Source organism: Chrysemys picta, chromosome 6 (assembly GCF_011386835.1).
Source record: "Chrysemys picta bellii isolate R12L10 chromosome 6, ASM1138683v2, whole genome shotgun sequence".
Classification (NCBI taxonomy): domain Eukaryota; kingdom Metazoa; phylum Chordata; order Testudines; family Emydidae; genus Chrysemys; species Chrysemys picta.
Window position 1 is genome coordinate 110,754,118 of NC_088796.1, and position 16,719 is coordinate 110,770,836.

General features: G+C 42.0%; 1 protein-coding gene across 4 annotated transcripts in view; it reads right to left on the minus strand.

Moving 5' to 3' along the window:
- Positions 1-16,719, minus strand: part of UHRF2 (ubiquitin like with PHD and ring finger domains 2) — a 172,753-nt gene that overhangs the window by 138,765 nt on the left and 17,269 nt on the right. For 3 of the 4 annotated variants that reach the window (XR_010588899.1, XM_065550543.1, XM_065550542.1), the window contains exon 2: positions 1,994-2,236. Coding sequence is in view for 3 of the 4 variants with exons in the window: in XM_065550543.1 (XP_065406615.1) it covers positions 1,994-2,236 (243 nt within the window). In the remaining variant the exon portion in view is untranslated. Of the gene's footprint in view, positions 1-1,993; positions 2,237-16,719 lie in introns of those variants that run through there. The other variant, XM_065550544.1, reaches the window with a different exon arrangement.

Below are 16,719 nucleotides of genomic sequence, written 5' to 3' on the forward strand. Positions count from 1 at the left end.
GTAAGTCCAGCGCCAAAGAGAGGGTCTACATCCCTGAAGTTTCAGAAGATGGCACCAGAGATTTAGCTGGTGCCAAAGACTTGCCTGGTGCCAATGGCTTTGTTGGTGCCAGAAATGGCATTAGTGCTGCAAGTGGGCTGCCTCGGTCCTCAAAGCTGGGAAACGGCACCAAGGGCTGAAGGTCTGCCTGGATAGGGTCTTTAGACAGGTTTCTTTAAGCTAGTACTAGAGATACTTAGACAAGCCCTGGAGTTATGTCCCCTGTCAAATGAGGTTGAAGCCACCAACCTAGCTGGAAACACAGTGTTCTGATGGGCTGTGGCTCAGAGTGAGAGGAGGAGGAAGCCCATTTCTTGTCATCCGCATGCTCACAGGATGACTCTCTTGACAGGGCGTGGAATAGTGGAGTTGACAAATGACCTGGTAGAACCTGAGGGCCTCTCGGGGGAAGAGTTCGGGTCTGATGCCGGAAGAAGTGATTTCTCCATGAGAAGTTTCAATCCAAGGTCCCTATCTTTTCTGGCTCTGGGTTTCAGGTCGAGGCAGTGGGATCACTTTTGAGGAACGTGTCCCTCTCCCAGATAGCAGATACACTGTGGGTAGCCATCCATTATTGAGAAGGCAGCCCCGCATAAGATGAACTTCTTAAACCCAGGAGAGCCAGGCGTAAGAGTGAAGAGAAAAGGGCTTCCAGTTGGGTAGTGGCAAAAACAGAAGCCTAATCTAGGAGAACTGTAAAGATAAAAGTGTTTATTTTAGCATCTCTCTGAGAAATCCATCTTTTCTAGGTTCTTTCTGATTTGTGGTGTTTTCCTTCATCCTTTGTCTTCTTCTAGACTATGTCTACTCTGGCAACTGAACGACAAAACTTGTGTCTTTGGGGGGAGGGGCAGGTTAACCCCTCTGAAAGACAAGAGTCCTGCCGACGACAAGCGCCAGTGTGAACAGCGCTTCGTCAGCAGAAGTGCTCTCCTGCCATCAAAGCTAACGCCACTTTGGGAGCACAGGAGTTGAAGAACAGGCTTTATGATTCTAGTGTAAGAAAGAAAGAAAGAAAGAAGAGGGAAAATTAGTGGATAGGAAGTGGGAAAGCCGGTGTCTTTATATCAGATGTAGCGGACAGGTTTTTCGCCTCCTTGCTTCCTAGCTGGTGGTGTTATAATGCCGATTGTGTGGGATGTTGTTGGATAGTGCAAGTGAGGTATGATCAGAAAATTATCTCCCATCTGTTATGCTGATATTGTAACAACAACTTTTAGGACATATTAAAGTGACTTCATATCAGGAGAGTGAGCCTCATGAAGCTGTTTCTCCAACTTGCAACTCAAATTGTAAGCCTCAGCTAGGGCATAAGTAGCACTTTTCTTCTATCGCCTTGAACACTACCCTGCACACAAGACAGCTCTCCAATTTCTCACAAGATAGACAGACGCTGGACAAAGCAGAAAAGAGGCTGCCTACCATGAAATCTGTAATTTCTAGTTTGTCCATCTACATTGCAGCAAGACTAGATCATCTGCCCAGATGAGGAGAAAAAAAGACCAAGGTTTTCTAATACATTTGACCTCTTACTGTGCAAATTTAAATCTAAACATTTTTGTAGTAAGATGGCTTACTATTTTAGGCCCAGTTCAGCAAGTTACTTACACATGTCTAACCTTAAGTATGTGCCTTCAGTATACTGATCAGAGTCTTAGACATAAACTAAACACCTAAATCCCATCATAGTGAAGTTACCTACTGTACCTAGATGCTGTAGCAGACGTGTGATCATCATTTTTAACAAATCTTTAATTAAAACAATCCAGACAGTACAACTGGCCCTGATTCTCTTAATACTTATACACATGCTTAATGTTAAATTTGAAGTCAGTGGGTCTATGCTCATGTTTAAGGTTAAGCACATGAGAGTGTTTCAAGGATCTGGGTCTATATAAGCTATAGAACTGAACCTAGAAATACAAAACAAGATGATTTCAAAACTTGCAAATACCTTATACAATCCAATGCCAGGATCAATGAGAAATGACCGAGCAGATGTAGATGGCTGATTGGGCGATCCACTCCCTGTTGTTCTCTTGACTTTGTTCTTACAGTTGGCAATAGCACACGGGTTGACTTCTCCATCCTTATTAGGCAAGGAAGTGGTAGGAGCATCAGACTCAGTCCGTATCAAAAGCTGAACGATGTCGTTAAGTCCAACATTGTAATCGAATAAAGTATGTCCATCTTCCAGCTGTCAAAAGAGTAGATTTTATTTTGCAAAGCTCCATCTTAGCAATATTTCTTAAGATTTCCTCTTAACACAATAATTCTGTAGAATAGAAAACTGTAATGTATTTTTTAAATCACTAATTAAATGACTTCTATGTGGTCATTGTTTTTGTCGGTTTCTTGCTAGAAGTGAACAGTAAAACCCTTAAGTTCAATGGGACCAAAATTTCACCCAATGAGATTACTCACAGGCATAAAAACTATACATATGCATCTTTGCATGATTTGGGCCTTACTGTATGCATAGGCGCCGACTCCATGGGTGCTCCGGGGCTGGAGCACCCACAGAGAAAAATTGGTGGGTGCTCCCCGTGCCACCCCCCCACCCCAGCTCACCTCCTCCCCTAAGTGCGCCGGAGAGTCCAGCTTCTTCCCCCTCCCTCCCAGTGCTTGCGCCATGAAACAGCTTTTCACGCGGCAAGCGGTGGGAGGGAGGGGAAGGAAGAGGCGTGCTCAGGGAAGAGGCGGGGCTGGGGATTTGGGGAGGGGTCCAATGGGGCAGGGAGGGAGCGGAGTCGGGGCGGGCACGAGCACCCACCAGCACCAAGGAAAGTTGGTGCCTGTGGCCGTATGAGGGACAGTCTTCACTCATTGATATATTTTGCTTTCCACAACCAAATCTCTGTACAACTTTTCATGAATGATGTACCCGAATACTTGGACACTAAATATCTAAACGGTCTTAAATTTATTCACCTAAATTTGAATTATTGCTGATTATGTACTAACGTATCATGACTTTTAAAAACAAACTTTGTATTTGTATTTAATCTAGCACTATACCCAAATGAACACACACTTTTCTCAATCTGTGTATTATATAATTTTAACATTAGCTTTAATAAAAATTTTAAATCTGAGATGGTCCACTGAGAATGCAGATCACAACTACACTGCCTCCAATACCATTATGTGGTTAAGTGTGGGAAATCAAGTTTTACTGACAACCACTCTATTGTGTACAACATCACAATTCACCCTTTCCCAATCTTTTCAAAGCAGCAAATCAATATTTTAGACTTAAATAATCTTTTACTATCAGTTTTCTAAAATATCCAGACAGCCACAAAAGGGTTAAAAATAAAATTGAACACAAAAATAGGTTTACCTTTTGAAACAAAAACAGAAATACTTATTATGTGAGATAATTAGAGAAAGAATGCAATTACCTATCTTAGGCCTTCAGATTTCTATAAAGAACTCATCTGTATCAAGAGCACCCACAAATTGGATTTAGGAAAGAAAGCTTGCTACTCCAGGTTTAAGACCAGAAGGGGTTAAACGTATGGGTTTATTTAGCAAGCAAGTCTTGTTAACTTGCCAGTTAAGAACTATGGCCTCCAAGCCACAAAGGCACTTAAGTCTTAGGCCTTGGCTACACTTACCCGCTAGTTCGGCGGCTGGCAATCGAACTTCTGGGTTCGACTTATCGCGTCTAGTCTGGACGCGATAAGTCAAACCCGGAAGTGCTCGCCGTCGACTGCGGTACTCCAGCTCGGCGAGAGGAGTACCGCGGAGTCGACGGGGGAGCCTGCCTGCCGAGTGTGGACCAAGGTAAGTTCGAACTAAGGTACTTCGACTTCAGCTACGTTATTCACGTAGCTGAAGTTGCGTACCTTAGTTCGAATTAGGGGGGTAGTGTAGACCAAGCCTTAGATTTAGATGCCTAAATCCCATATTTAGGCTCTACTGCAATCCACGAAACTTCTGCCCAGTCCTGTAGGCACCTAAACTCGGCATCTAAGTTTTCAAGGTAAAAATGTTCTATAGGCATCACTGGGCATTCTCAATGTTGATTCTCTAGGCACCCAGACACATCTATCTAAGCTCCAGAGCGATCCATAAACTGCGGGAAGAGAAGCATTCTTCTGCCTCAGTTGCTGGCAGGAGTGTTCTAACCACAAAGCTATGGGATATTCTGATGTGGGACTCACTCAAATTCTACGGTTGCAGCTGTTCCACTGTGGATAAATAAAGGAGTGACTGCAGCAAGATAACTAGACCCTGGGTCTCCCACCTCCCTGGTAGATACCCTAACCACCATCATGAAATGTCACTCTCTCTGGTCAGTGACTATTAAACTATTCATCCACAGCAGAACAGTCACTCAGCCAGAGCGAGAGCATGAGTATGATTCTAGTCCAATAGTTAGGGCATTCACTTGAAAGATGGCAGACACAGGGTCCAGTCGCATTGATCCCATCACTCTTTCATTATGTATCCATAGCGGAACAGCTTCGAAAGAAGAGACTGAGGGAACTCCACATTAGAATATCCCATATCTCAATGGTTAGAGCACACCCGTTCGAGTCCTACCTCTGTGTCTCCTTCTCCCCCTCCAGTAGAATGAGGCGGGGGGAGAAGAACACCTGGGTCCCCCACATCCCAGGCAACACTCTAAGCACTGGGCTAAAAGTTGTAAGGGAGGGCGGAGAGAAGGCACCTCCTCCCCACAGTGTGTGTGGAGTGAGGCAGGTGCCTAACTCATTCCCACAGAAAACAAGTTCCATCCATCTCCAGGAGAGGGATTCCCATTCATGGATCATTCGCAGAGATAGGTGCCTCCCTGCAGCCTGGACTTAGGTGTCTATCTCTGTGAGACAGGCAGGGCTTAGGACACTACCCTCATTGGACTTCTTCCAGTGAGTTGGGGAAATAAAAAAAAAATTATCCTACATCAGAATTTTAATCTTTTAGGAGCATACGAAATGCTAGAAAACTAAACAAGAGGTGGGATTAGTACTCTTCCCCCACTTCTCTTTGAAGGGAAGCAAAGAATACAAGAACGGCCATACTGGATCAGACCAATGGTTCATCTAGCCCAGTATCCTGTCTTCCAACAGTGGCTGTGAACCCCCCACAGCTCTCAGTGCCCCACTTCAGTCGCTGCAAGTGCTCCTAGGGCTTGGCTACACTTGCAAGCTAGAGCACATTAAATCAGCCACAGGCGCCCTAACTCCTGAGGTATCCACACTGGCAAGGCACTTAGAGAACGCCCCTGGTAATCCACCACCACAAGAAGCATAGAGCTTGCTGCGCCCTGGCTGAAACGCCCGCGTGTCAGTGTGGGTGACCTGTTGCATTACTGCACTGTGACTGGCCTCCAGAAACATCCCATAATCCCTTGAAGTCAAGTGGTCACTCTGGTCATTGTTTTGAACTCTGCTGCAGATATCCCCTTTCAAAGCTCCATTTCTGACAGCCGGCATGCTTATCTGCTCCGGGACACAAAGCAAACCATTATTGTGGAATGCTACTGCTGCTGCGGCAGGCGTGTGCATGTGAGAGAGGGGCGTGGGAGGGGTGTTGGGGGGGGGATGATGTCGGGGTTTCCCCCTGCCGCTGTTTGAACTTAGACAGCACGTGACACTCTCTGCCCCCCAAAACACAGTCTCTCCCCCAACATACACACAACACACTCCCTGTCATACACATCCCATTTGAAAAGCACGCTGCAGCCATTTGCACACTGGGATAGCTACCACAATACACTGCTCTCTGTGGGGTTGCAAGAGCTGCTAATGTGGCCACGCCACTGTGCTTGCAGCTGACAGTGTAAACACATAGCAGCTTTCCCTGCTTGTGTCTCCGAGGGCTGGTTTAACTCCCGGTGCTCTACATCTGCAAGTGTAGCCATAGCCTTAGTTACACCTACTAAGGGGACATAAAAGGCAGTAAGAGGAGCTTCTATAAATACATTAAGAGTAAGATGAAGGAAGTGTAGGTCCTCTACTTAGCAGGGAAGGAGAGCCAGTAACAAAAGGAAAGAGGTGTTTAATACCTATTTCGCCTTAGTTTTCACTTCAAGTCAGTTGTTACTAGATGCTTAACGCAATTAATATAATATTAACAAAGGGGAAGAAACTCAAGCCAGAATGGGGGGGGGGGGGGGGGAAAGCATTTAAATAAGTTAATGTATTCAAGTCTGCAGAGCCTGAGAAATTCACCCTATGGTACTTAAGGAATTAACTGAAGCAATCTTGGAACCATTAGCAATTATCTTTGAGAATTCATGGAGGAGTTCCCAAAGGACTGGAGATGTGCAAACAGAACCTCTCTTTAAAAAAATAAAATAAAATAAAAAAAGATAGCAACAAGGGCCTGGGAATTATAAACCAGTCAGCCTAACTTTGTTCCAGTATCTATCCATATTCAAATTATTAAACGATAAATTTAAGCATCTACAGGATAACAGCATTTTAAGGAATAGCCAGCATGGATTTACCAAGAACAAATCATGCCAAACCAATCTCATTTCCTTCTTTAACAGGGTTATTGGCCTAGAGAATAAGGGGAAGCAGTAGATGCAACATATCTTGATTTTAGTAAGGCTTTTTTTAATATAGTCCTACATGACAGTCTCAAACTAGAAAAATGTGATCTAGATGAAATTATAATAAAGTGGGTGTACAACTGGTTGAAAGAGACCACACTCAGAGTTATATTAATGGTTCACTGTCAAACTGGGAGGGCGTATCCAGTTGGGTCCCACAAGGATCTGTCCTGGGTTTAGTATTATTTAGTATTTGCATTAATGGACTTGGATAATGGACTGGAGAGTACACTTATAACATGTGGATGACATCAAGCTGAGGAATTGCAAGCACTTTAGAGGACAGGATTACAATTCAGAACAGTCTTGATCAACTGGAGAATTGGCCTGATATGAACAAGATAAAATTCAACAATCACAAGTGCAAAGTTCGGCACTTAAAGGAGGAAAATAATAATAATAATAATCAAATGCACTACTACAAAATGAGGAGTAACTGGCTAGGTGGTAGTACTGCTAAAAAGGATCTGGGGGTTATAATGGATCACAAATTAAATGCGAGTAATGATGCGATATATTTGTAAAAAAGGCTAATATTCTGTGGTGTGTTAACAGGAGTGAGGCCTCAGCTGGAGTATTGGGTCCATCTGAGTGTTCATTGAGCTAGTTACATTACCATAATTCAGTTCAACTAGAATTCAGCAAAGAGCAAGGCACTTCTTCTCATTCCAAATGACTGCTTTTACAGCTACAAACTGCATCAACTGTCCTTGTAGTAAGTCTGTTCAATGCACACTTGAAAAGATAGCCCTTTTAACTGAAAGTAAGCCACTTCATAAGTTTCAGTAACGTTACTTCCATGTAATCCTATTAATATTAAAAGCACCTTTCCTCAGATGTATAAAGGAAAAGTGTTTAATTCAGTTTTAGTTCAAGTAGTAATCTAAAGTTTTATAAGAAAAAAATGGCACCACACTGGTTTCATTTGTTCTCCAAGGTTTTTTTTTTTTTTTAAAAAAAACAGGGCTTGCTTAATTAAAAGCGCTCTAAAAGTGCTGTTCATGATTCAGCTGAAGTGGTGTCCCCTTAGAAAGATTCTACTTAATATTTCTGAAATTCTTTATTCAGTTTTGAGAGACAAAGTGGGTGCGGAAATATCTTTCATTGGACCAACTTCCGCTGAGAGAAGCTTTTGAGCCACAGAGCGCTCTTCTTCAGATCTGGGAAAGGTACTCCCAAAATCACAGTAAAATGCAAGATGAAACAGAATATTTAGCATAAGTAGTTAACATATATTGTAAAGGCACCATTCAACATCCAGTGGGCAGTTACAACCTCTGCAGTCACCGGACAAAAAGAGGGGACCAGTGGGTTACAGATTGTTGTAAAAAGCCATAAATCCACTCTGTGTTCAGTCCATGATTTTTAGTGTCTAGAAGAGTAACGAATTTAAGCTCCCAGGCTCATCTTTTGGAAGTGTTGTCCAGGTTTCTTTTGAGGACAGGATAATGAAATAGAATGATCATTTTGTGAGAAGCATTCACCCAGAGGTGATGGGGTGTTTATCATCTTATTTTCCCGTGCAGGTTCATTCAAGAGTGTAGCAATTGTTTGGTTTCAGCCACATAGTTGTTATTGGGGGGGGGGGGGGGGAAAGAGGGTTAGTGCACTGGATGAGGTACACCACATGTTGTGATAGGCATGTGTAGGATCCATAGATCTTGAAAGGTGTATTGGGGGGGGGCTTGATCCCTGTAGCAGTGGAGATACGGCCCAATAAACGATATTACCTCGCCCACTTTTTCCTCACTAATATTCTAGGACTAACACAGCTACAACTATACCACATTATTCAGTTCCAAGCAGTTCCAGTGTTGGTCTGTCCTGAAAAAATTCTATAGCAGTGAGAACTTTTATGCTCCAAGTACTAGACATTAAAACAAGTCACGGAACATTTTAAAACAAATGAAATTTTAGTACAACATTTCAGAAGTGTTTCTTCTGTGTATCTGCAGGGTTCTAGTACCGTAATTCCCCCCCCCCGCCCTTAAAAACAATCTTGCACCTCAAGCAAGCTACCACCCTTCATAAAAAACTGGCTTCTGGTTACTGTGCAACAATATAGTTCCAACCGTCTTTTTACAGGTATGTTAGCCGCAAGGAAAGGGAAAAAGACTTCTGGTGCTTCAATTCTAGTGAGAATAGCAGCTGTAGAATTCTGGTCCAGAGGTATGCCAGGTCAACCACCTTCTGACAAGAGCCCAGATTCTGCTGAATCTGTCACATGGCTCATAATACATTAAGTGGCCAGATCCAGCGGTTAGGTACTGGACACCACCAGCTTAGTGGCAGCCACCTGATGCTGTGTGCTTGGTACTAGAAACATTCAGTTTCCTTCAATACCTTTTCTCCTGGGGGGAGCGCCAAAAACCAAACTGCATTCACCAAGACAGGCCATGAGTGGCAGATGCCATCTGGACTCACTCAAACTGTCTCATTCAGTACCACAACGCTCTTACTGCAGCCCACAAATTGCTATGATTTGGACTAAGATTATACAAATCTTGAAATGCCCTATGTAGATAGTTAGGAGCTAAAGTCAAAGCATACAAGAGCATGAAACAGAGGCAAGTATCCTGGAGAGAGCCAGAAGCTCTTAAGCATTCAAGTGAAGCACAAGTCCCAAAAAGCACACTAGATTTGGTTTACAAAGGACTGAGGATCCTGAGCCGTTGTCTGTAGAACAAATGGTGGTGATCTGGACAGTCCTGGTCACATGGTGGTTTAGTTTCCAGATACTATTCTATATTAAAATTTACAGAAAATCCCATGTCCATACTGATTTTTATAACTCATAAGAATGTCAGTCCTGAGATGATTGACTGGAGGGAAGGTGGTCCATGAAAGCCAACTGCCCAATTTTAAGAAATTTGTGAAGCATGGGGTAGGACTTATAGTTCAGTAGTACTCTGTCAGAATTCTGCTTACATCTGACTGGCACTACTGCCTCAGACTGATAGACAAGGTGGGTGAGGTAGTATCTTTTATTGGATCAACTGCTGTTGGTGAGAGACAAGCTTTTGAGCTTATGCAGAGCTCTTCAGAGTTGTCAGGCAACTAGTTAGCACAGTCAAGCTGTATTTTGTGAAAGTCATTAATATATCTGCAGAGAGATTTTATAAACTGTACCAAAGTCAGGGTGCATAAAGTCATTTAGCACTGATTTCTTTAAAGTGTTTACTTAATCAGATTTTTGTTTACATGTTGCTAGTTCTTCCCTGCTTCTCACTTTGTCTCTTAAAGCAAGAGACATTCAGGTTAGCAATCTGTCTTCCTAATTATCTGTAGACTTTCTATTTATGTGGTTTCCTATTAAGGAGCATCATTTAATGTATCCATCTAAACCAAGTAAGTTCTAGGGTCCCATTAACACTCTCTGAGAACACCAAAACTCCATCAGGAACTTCCAATATAGCCAGGTTATCTGCTTTTCGTTACCACCAACTTCCATTACACTGAACATTCACAGGTCAAGAAACATGAAATGATGCAGCCAGTTCTCCTGAGTTGCTGTGGCTAGGCATCTTGAAATATTTTAAAAAGGAGACTGAGCCTGACTACATTTGCAATATTTATATCAGTGTTGCTTACTAATATCTACACTAGTGCAAACCTCTAGTGCTAAACCAATATACAGCCAGTGTCATTACATCAATATAAATATCCTTCATAAGGACAGACCTTAACCATCTTCAGAAACTGTCAGGCAAGTACACCTTTACCCCGATATAACGCTGTCCTCGGGAGCCAAAAAAAAAAATCTTACCGCGTTATAGGTGAAACCGCATTATATCGAACTTGCTTTGATCCGCCGGAGCGCGCAGCCCCTCTCCCCCGGAGCACTGCTTAACCGCGTTATATCCAAATTTGTGTTATATCGGGTTGCGTTATATTGGGGTAAAGGTGTACGTGCATATGAGCATAGACAGGCAGTGCAGCATTCACAAGTCTAACTATGTACTACAGTAACTCCCAAGGGAGCTGTTTATCTATAATACATTAATATAAAAGTGACTAGCGATATCAACTGCAATCGCTAATAACAAAAAGTCAGAAGAGGTAAGTGTGACTAGTTTTGTGATGGAATGCAGCTAATATAGCTGAGAAAGTTTTGAAAGAAAATTAGTGTAAGTATGCATGGCTTTCTGCATATATTCCAGAAGTTACTGGCTAAAGACTTTTAAGGGAAACAAATCACATCATCTATTGCCTGCCCTTGATCCTGTGATGTAATGTATGCGGGTGAGCCCGAGAGGACACAGAGTCCCACTGATACCAATGAGGCCTTCATGAACCCAGTTGTGGGATCAGGGCCCACATGATTAACTTATTTTGCAACAGCCACTTTGCAGCTACCAAATACAGCTGTATATTTGTCATGTCTCAAGTAGGAAAGTGGAATGCTTTTGCAGATTGCCTAAAAATTTGTTTCAGGATTAACCAAGAACTTGTAACTCCATGCTAGAAGAAAAACGACCACAGGAGAGAGACAGACACATGCTCGTTAGTTAAACCGCAAGCCTGCTCCTTGGTCGTAGATAAGATTGAAACACCGTTTAATTCATGGGAGATGCTTATGGTGAGGTGCTTAGAGAGAAACAAATAGTTAATATAAATTAGAACATGATACTGATCATTTGCTAGAAGCTAACAATATACTGAACAATTTGCTGAGGAGTTCCTTCAAATATAAAAACTAGTAGAAACAGAACTTGATTCTACAGAAGGAATTCATGTTCAACAGCTGAAGCTATTGAAATGTTCAAATCTGAGAACTCAACTACAATCAGATGTTAGTGTCTGACATGTCGTTTTCTAGCATGTGGGGGTTTATCACGTGCCATTTCACACAAGAATCAACAAGATTTTGGATATACAGAAGTAGGTTTCTCACAGAAGTAATTAGATTATGTTGTTCACCTCATGGCAGTTTTGGAAAATTCAGAGATGCCAACTAGTAACACTGAAATGAGACACTTAGTGTACCTAAAATTGTATAGTGAACTAGTCTAAAATTGTAACAACATAATTTCAAGCTAAGATGGAACTTTAAAAACTACCTGAATCACCTTGATTTAAATTGCTCCACCCTGACTATATCGTAATATGCTTGGAAATCTGTACAAAGTCTGACAAGCTCAAAATCTGATCGCTTTTTAAATGCCCTTTCAAGAACTCTCTAGAGAAGCCCACTACCACTAGCTTCAGGTGCTCAAATACTACAGAGATTGTACTGAAGGGAACAGAACTGCTTGTTTATTCAGTAAGTTTTTCTAATGGTAGATCAAAAACAGATTTCTTATTCTATCCAGATTTTATACACTCCCAAAAACTAGGACTCCTTGGAAGGGAGAAGGAATAGCTTTGGGTCAGTAAGACATTTCTGACCAAATTGAGATAGTTGTAGAGAACTATCTTCCATCCAAACTGCAGCTGCCATGAAGAAAGGTAACTGAGGAAAAGTTAAAGGGATCCAACGTGCTGACACAAGGCGCTTTTAGTTCCCTTCTTTGGGGAGAGAAAGGGTGGTGTGGAGGGAGGACAGATTTACAAGTGAGCACGTAGACGTTCACTTAACCAAAACTAACAGGAGTATTTGTGGCACCTTAGAGACTAACAAGTTTATCAGAACACAAGCTTTCGTGGGCTACAGCCCACTTCCTGGGGACAGTCTTTGGTAGCACAGCTTCACTGGAACCATGTTACCAGGAAGTCAGAGCAAGGAAAAAAGCCAAACACCCCATATGGCATGGAGGCACAGGGTTTCTGAGATGAACCTGGACTCCTACAGATCCCAAGGGAGTTGCAGCTGTTGAAGGATCAAAGACTCATTCCGCAGGAGGTCCCTGCCTCCATTTGAATAGTCTGGAAAAGATCTGTAAAGGTAACCCAGGAAGTTTCCCCTTTAAGGACTTCACGAGAGTTAATTCAGCCTGTCATGTTACAAACATAACCCTGAAATCAGTTTTATGGAGTTTATTAAGAGATCTTTCTGGACACCAGAAGCAGTGATCATAAACAAGAGAAACTGATATCAAGAAAGGAGTTAATACTCATCAGGAAACACTTTCACACTACTTCTTGTTCAGCCAATTGCTCAGAGAAACAAGTGTGTTCACATTTGCGGGAGATAATGCTGCCCGCTTCTTGTTTACAATGTCACCTGAAAGTGAGAACAGGCATTCGCATGGCACTGTTGTAGCCGGTATCGCAAGATATTTACGTGCCAGATGCTCTGAAGATTCATATGTCCCTTCATGCTTCAACCCCCATTCCAGAGGATGTGTCCCCACGCTGATGATGGGTTCTGCTCGATAATGATCCAAAGCAGTACAAACAGACACATGTTCATTTTCATTATCCAAGTCAGATGCCACCAGCAGACAGTTGATTTTCTTTTTTGGTGATTTGGGTTCTGTAGTTTCCGCATCAGTGTTGCTCTTTTAAAACTTCTGAAAGCATGCTCCACACCTCATCCCTCTCAGATTTTGGAAGGTACTTCAGATTCTTAAACCTTGGGTCGAGTGCTCTATCTTTAGAACTTCTTTGCATTTTGTCAAAACTACAGTGAAACTAACAACACGTGCTGGGTCATCATCCAAGACTGCCATTAAATGAAATATATGGCAGAATTCAGGTAAAATAGAGCCGGAGACATACAATTCTCCCCCCAAGGAGTTCAGTCACAAATTTAAAATTAATTCATTTTTTTTTTAAATGAGCGTCATCAGTATGGAAGCATGTCCCCTGGAACAGTGGCCAAAGCATGAAGGGGCATACAAATGTTTAGCATATCTGGCACATAAATACCTTGCAATACCAGCTACAGAAGTGCCATGCGAATGCCTGTTCTCACTTTCAGGTGACACTGTAAATAAGAAGGGGGTGGCATTATCTCCCGTAAATGTAAACAAACTGGTTTGTCTTAGCAATTGGCTGATCAAGAAGTAGGACTGAGTGTACTTGTAGGCTCTACAGTTTTGCATTGCTTTGTTTTTGAGTGCAGTTATGTAACCAAAATAATTAATAATAATAATAAATATTTGTAAGTTGCACTTTCACCATAAAGAGAATGCACTACAAAACTCGTATGAGGTGAACTGAAAAAATACTATTTCTTTTATCATTTTTACAGTGCAAACATTTTTAATAAAAATAAAGTGAGCACTGTACACTTTGTATCCTATCTTGTAACTGAAATCAATATATTTAAAAATGTAGAAAAGCATCCAAAAATATTTAATAAATTGCAATTGGTATTCTATTGTTTAACAATGCTATTAAAGCTGCGATTAACCGTGATTAGTTTTTTTAAATTGTGATGAACTCAAAAAATTAATAGCAGGCGTTAACTGCAATTCATCAACAGCCCTAATTGGATGGTATTCCATGCTCTAAATTATAGGAGATACAGCCCAAGACAGATAATCTTTGTCAAAAGTCTGATGTGTTAGCCAGGTCCCAACTTTAACATGGTTTAAGTGTATTAAATCTTCCCTCCCCACTTAATCGTTGCGACATTGCCCTACCAAATTCACAGCCATGAAAAACGCATCACGGACTGTGAAATCTGGTCTCCCTCTGTGAAATCTTGTCTTGTGTGCGCTTTTGCCGTATACTATACAGATTTCACGGGGGGTGGGGGGGGAGAACAGGGACAGATCAGCATTTCTCAAATTGGTGATCCTGACCCAAAAGGGAGTTGCAGGGCGGGTCACAAGGTTATTTTAGGTGGATCAGGGTATTACCACCCTTACCCACGCACTACCTTCAGAGCTGGGTGGACAGAGAGTGGTGACTGTTGGCCAGGCACCCAGCTCTGAAAGCAGCGCCCTGCCAGCAGTAGTGCAGAAGTAAGGGTGCTAATACCATTCCATGCCATCCTTACTTCTGTGCTGCTGGTGGCAGCTCTGCCTTCAGAGTTGGAATCCCAGCCAGCAGCCACCGCTCTCCAGCTGCCCAGCTCTGAAGACAGCAGTACTGTAACCCCCTCTACAATAACCTTGCAACCACACCCCACAACTCCTTTTTGGGTCAGAACCCCTATAATTATAATACCGTGAAATTTCAGATTTAAATAGCTGAAGTCATGAATTTTTTTTTTTTTAAATCCTATGACCGTGAAATTGACCAAAATGGACCATGACTTTGATAGGACCCTAGACATATCCATGAAAGTTGAGAGAAAGCTTAAAAATTCTCATGCATCTTCTCTGATTTCTAATGCAATAAAAACTAGCAGAAGTGTTTCTGTGCACCTGCACAGTATATGGTACTAACCATACAGAACTGAAAATGGTTTCAGTAAGTACCAGCTAGCAAGAGCCCAAGGACAAAAGTATCACACTGCATAAGAGCTTCTGTACAGGAAACCTCGCACTGGCCAAATCTGCTTGATGTCACATACATTTTGGATATTTTGAAGACAATGACGACATTCTGCACTATGTTAAATAAAACTGTGACCTAAACTTAATTTATCCAACCTGGATTCCATGTTTTAGACTAGAGTGCCTGCTTTTGTTTAAATATTCATTTAGCAGTGTACACAAAGTGAAGAAAGCCATTAAGCTACTGCACATAGGTGACTAAGTCACTCAAAAACCGTAGCCCAGAAGCAACGTAACTGTCTTAAGGGAACTCCGCACCTTGCAGAGGATCTTTATCTCCCACTGACTTAGACCATATCTACACTACAAACTTTGGTGAGTTACATCAGCATACAGCTGCTGAGGTTTCTATATTACTCAGGCACAAGCATATTTGGCAGCTTATGTCTGTGCTACGCATATATGTAATCATGTTGCCAATATTTTTAGTTGCTATCGTGAGCATCTAAGATTTGTTCTTGTTTTTGTAATAAATATAAGTGCTATGTGTAAGCAATAAGCTAGGGTGTACGTTTTCTTTCAGAGCAGAGGTGTTGATGCAAAGTGTGGTGCACCATGGGTAGGTATCCTAGTGTATCACCACACTGCATTCCAGTACAATGTCTTTTGAGACGATTTTGGTATGTGTTAGAAAGAAATGACTGACCCAGGGATCTCTGGAAGCTACGTTCTCCATCCCATCATGCCATCCATATCCCATATTTTTATGGACTTTTTTTTTTAAATCCCACTAACCCACATAGAATTTTTGCTGTCTCCCATCTCTGACTGAGGCACAGAGCCCACAGACCGGAACACTATTCTCATGAATGCTGCAAACACAGGACACATGATTTTCCTGTATTTGCAGATCACAGGAAGCACCACAACAATGGGAGACATGACAATTTATCGGAGGACAGCCTGCTGAGGGACACAGCCTTCAGAGTTGGAATCCCACGGGCAGTGGCTGCAGAACTTGCAGAAATGTGGCTTTTCATATCCGAATCTGTGTGCCAAGCTTGCCCCAGACACCAGAATGAGAGCTGCATTCACAGCGGAGAAGCAAGTGGTGACTGCACTCTGGAAGCTATGAGAGAGCAACATCTGACCACCAGTAACCGGGGCCCAAATTCAGTGACTTAAACAAGACTTACCATCCACTTATCAGTACTGAGCCATGCACCCCCCATAAGTCTGTTCTAGATTTAACTTGTTTGAACTAACTAGCCAGAGCAGACTAGGTTTGGATACTTATTTAAAAAGCAACTTTAAAGTATGATTCTATGTTTCACAATTGACATTTCTTCCTAAAACCTAGTACTGTGCAAGTAAAGTGATTAAGACTTTACTGTTTCTCAAATTGCACCCCTAAAGAATGTTCATTTATAAGACCATTACCATGAATGTTTAATAAAACGTGCAGCTCAGCTTTAACTGCAGCACAAATAGTACTTGTAGTGTACTAGGCATGTTCATTGCATTTTCCACATGCTTAAGTTCAGGTACCTATAGAGACTGATGCCAAATACCACTAAGGATACTTACATTTCAGAAAGGTATGGCCAATTTCCAAGAGAAATAGGTTGCATTTTGATTGCAGAGTTATTTGTTAACATAGAAGCAATTGATTTTTCAGTGTAACCCCCCCTGAATTGCATAGTTTGAACCTATTGTCCTACCTAAATGGCCATTAACCTCAGCATTAATTCACTGTCAATCCTGTTTCAAGTATACTGTAGT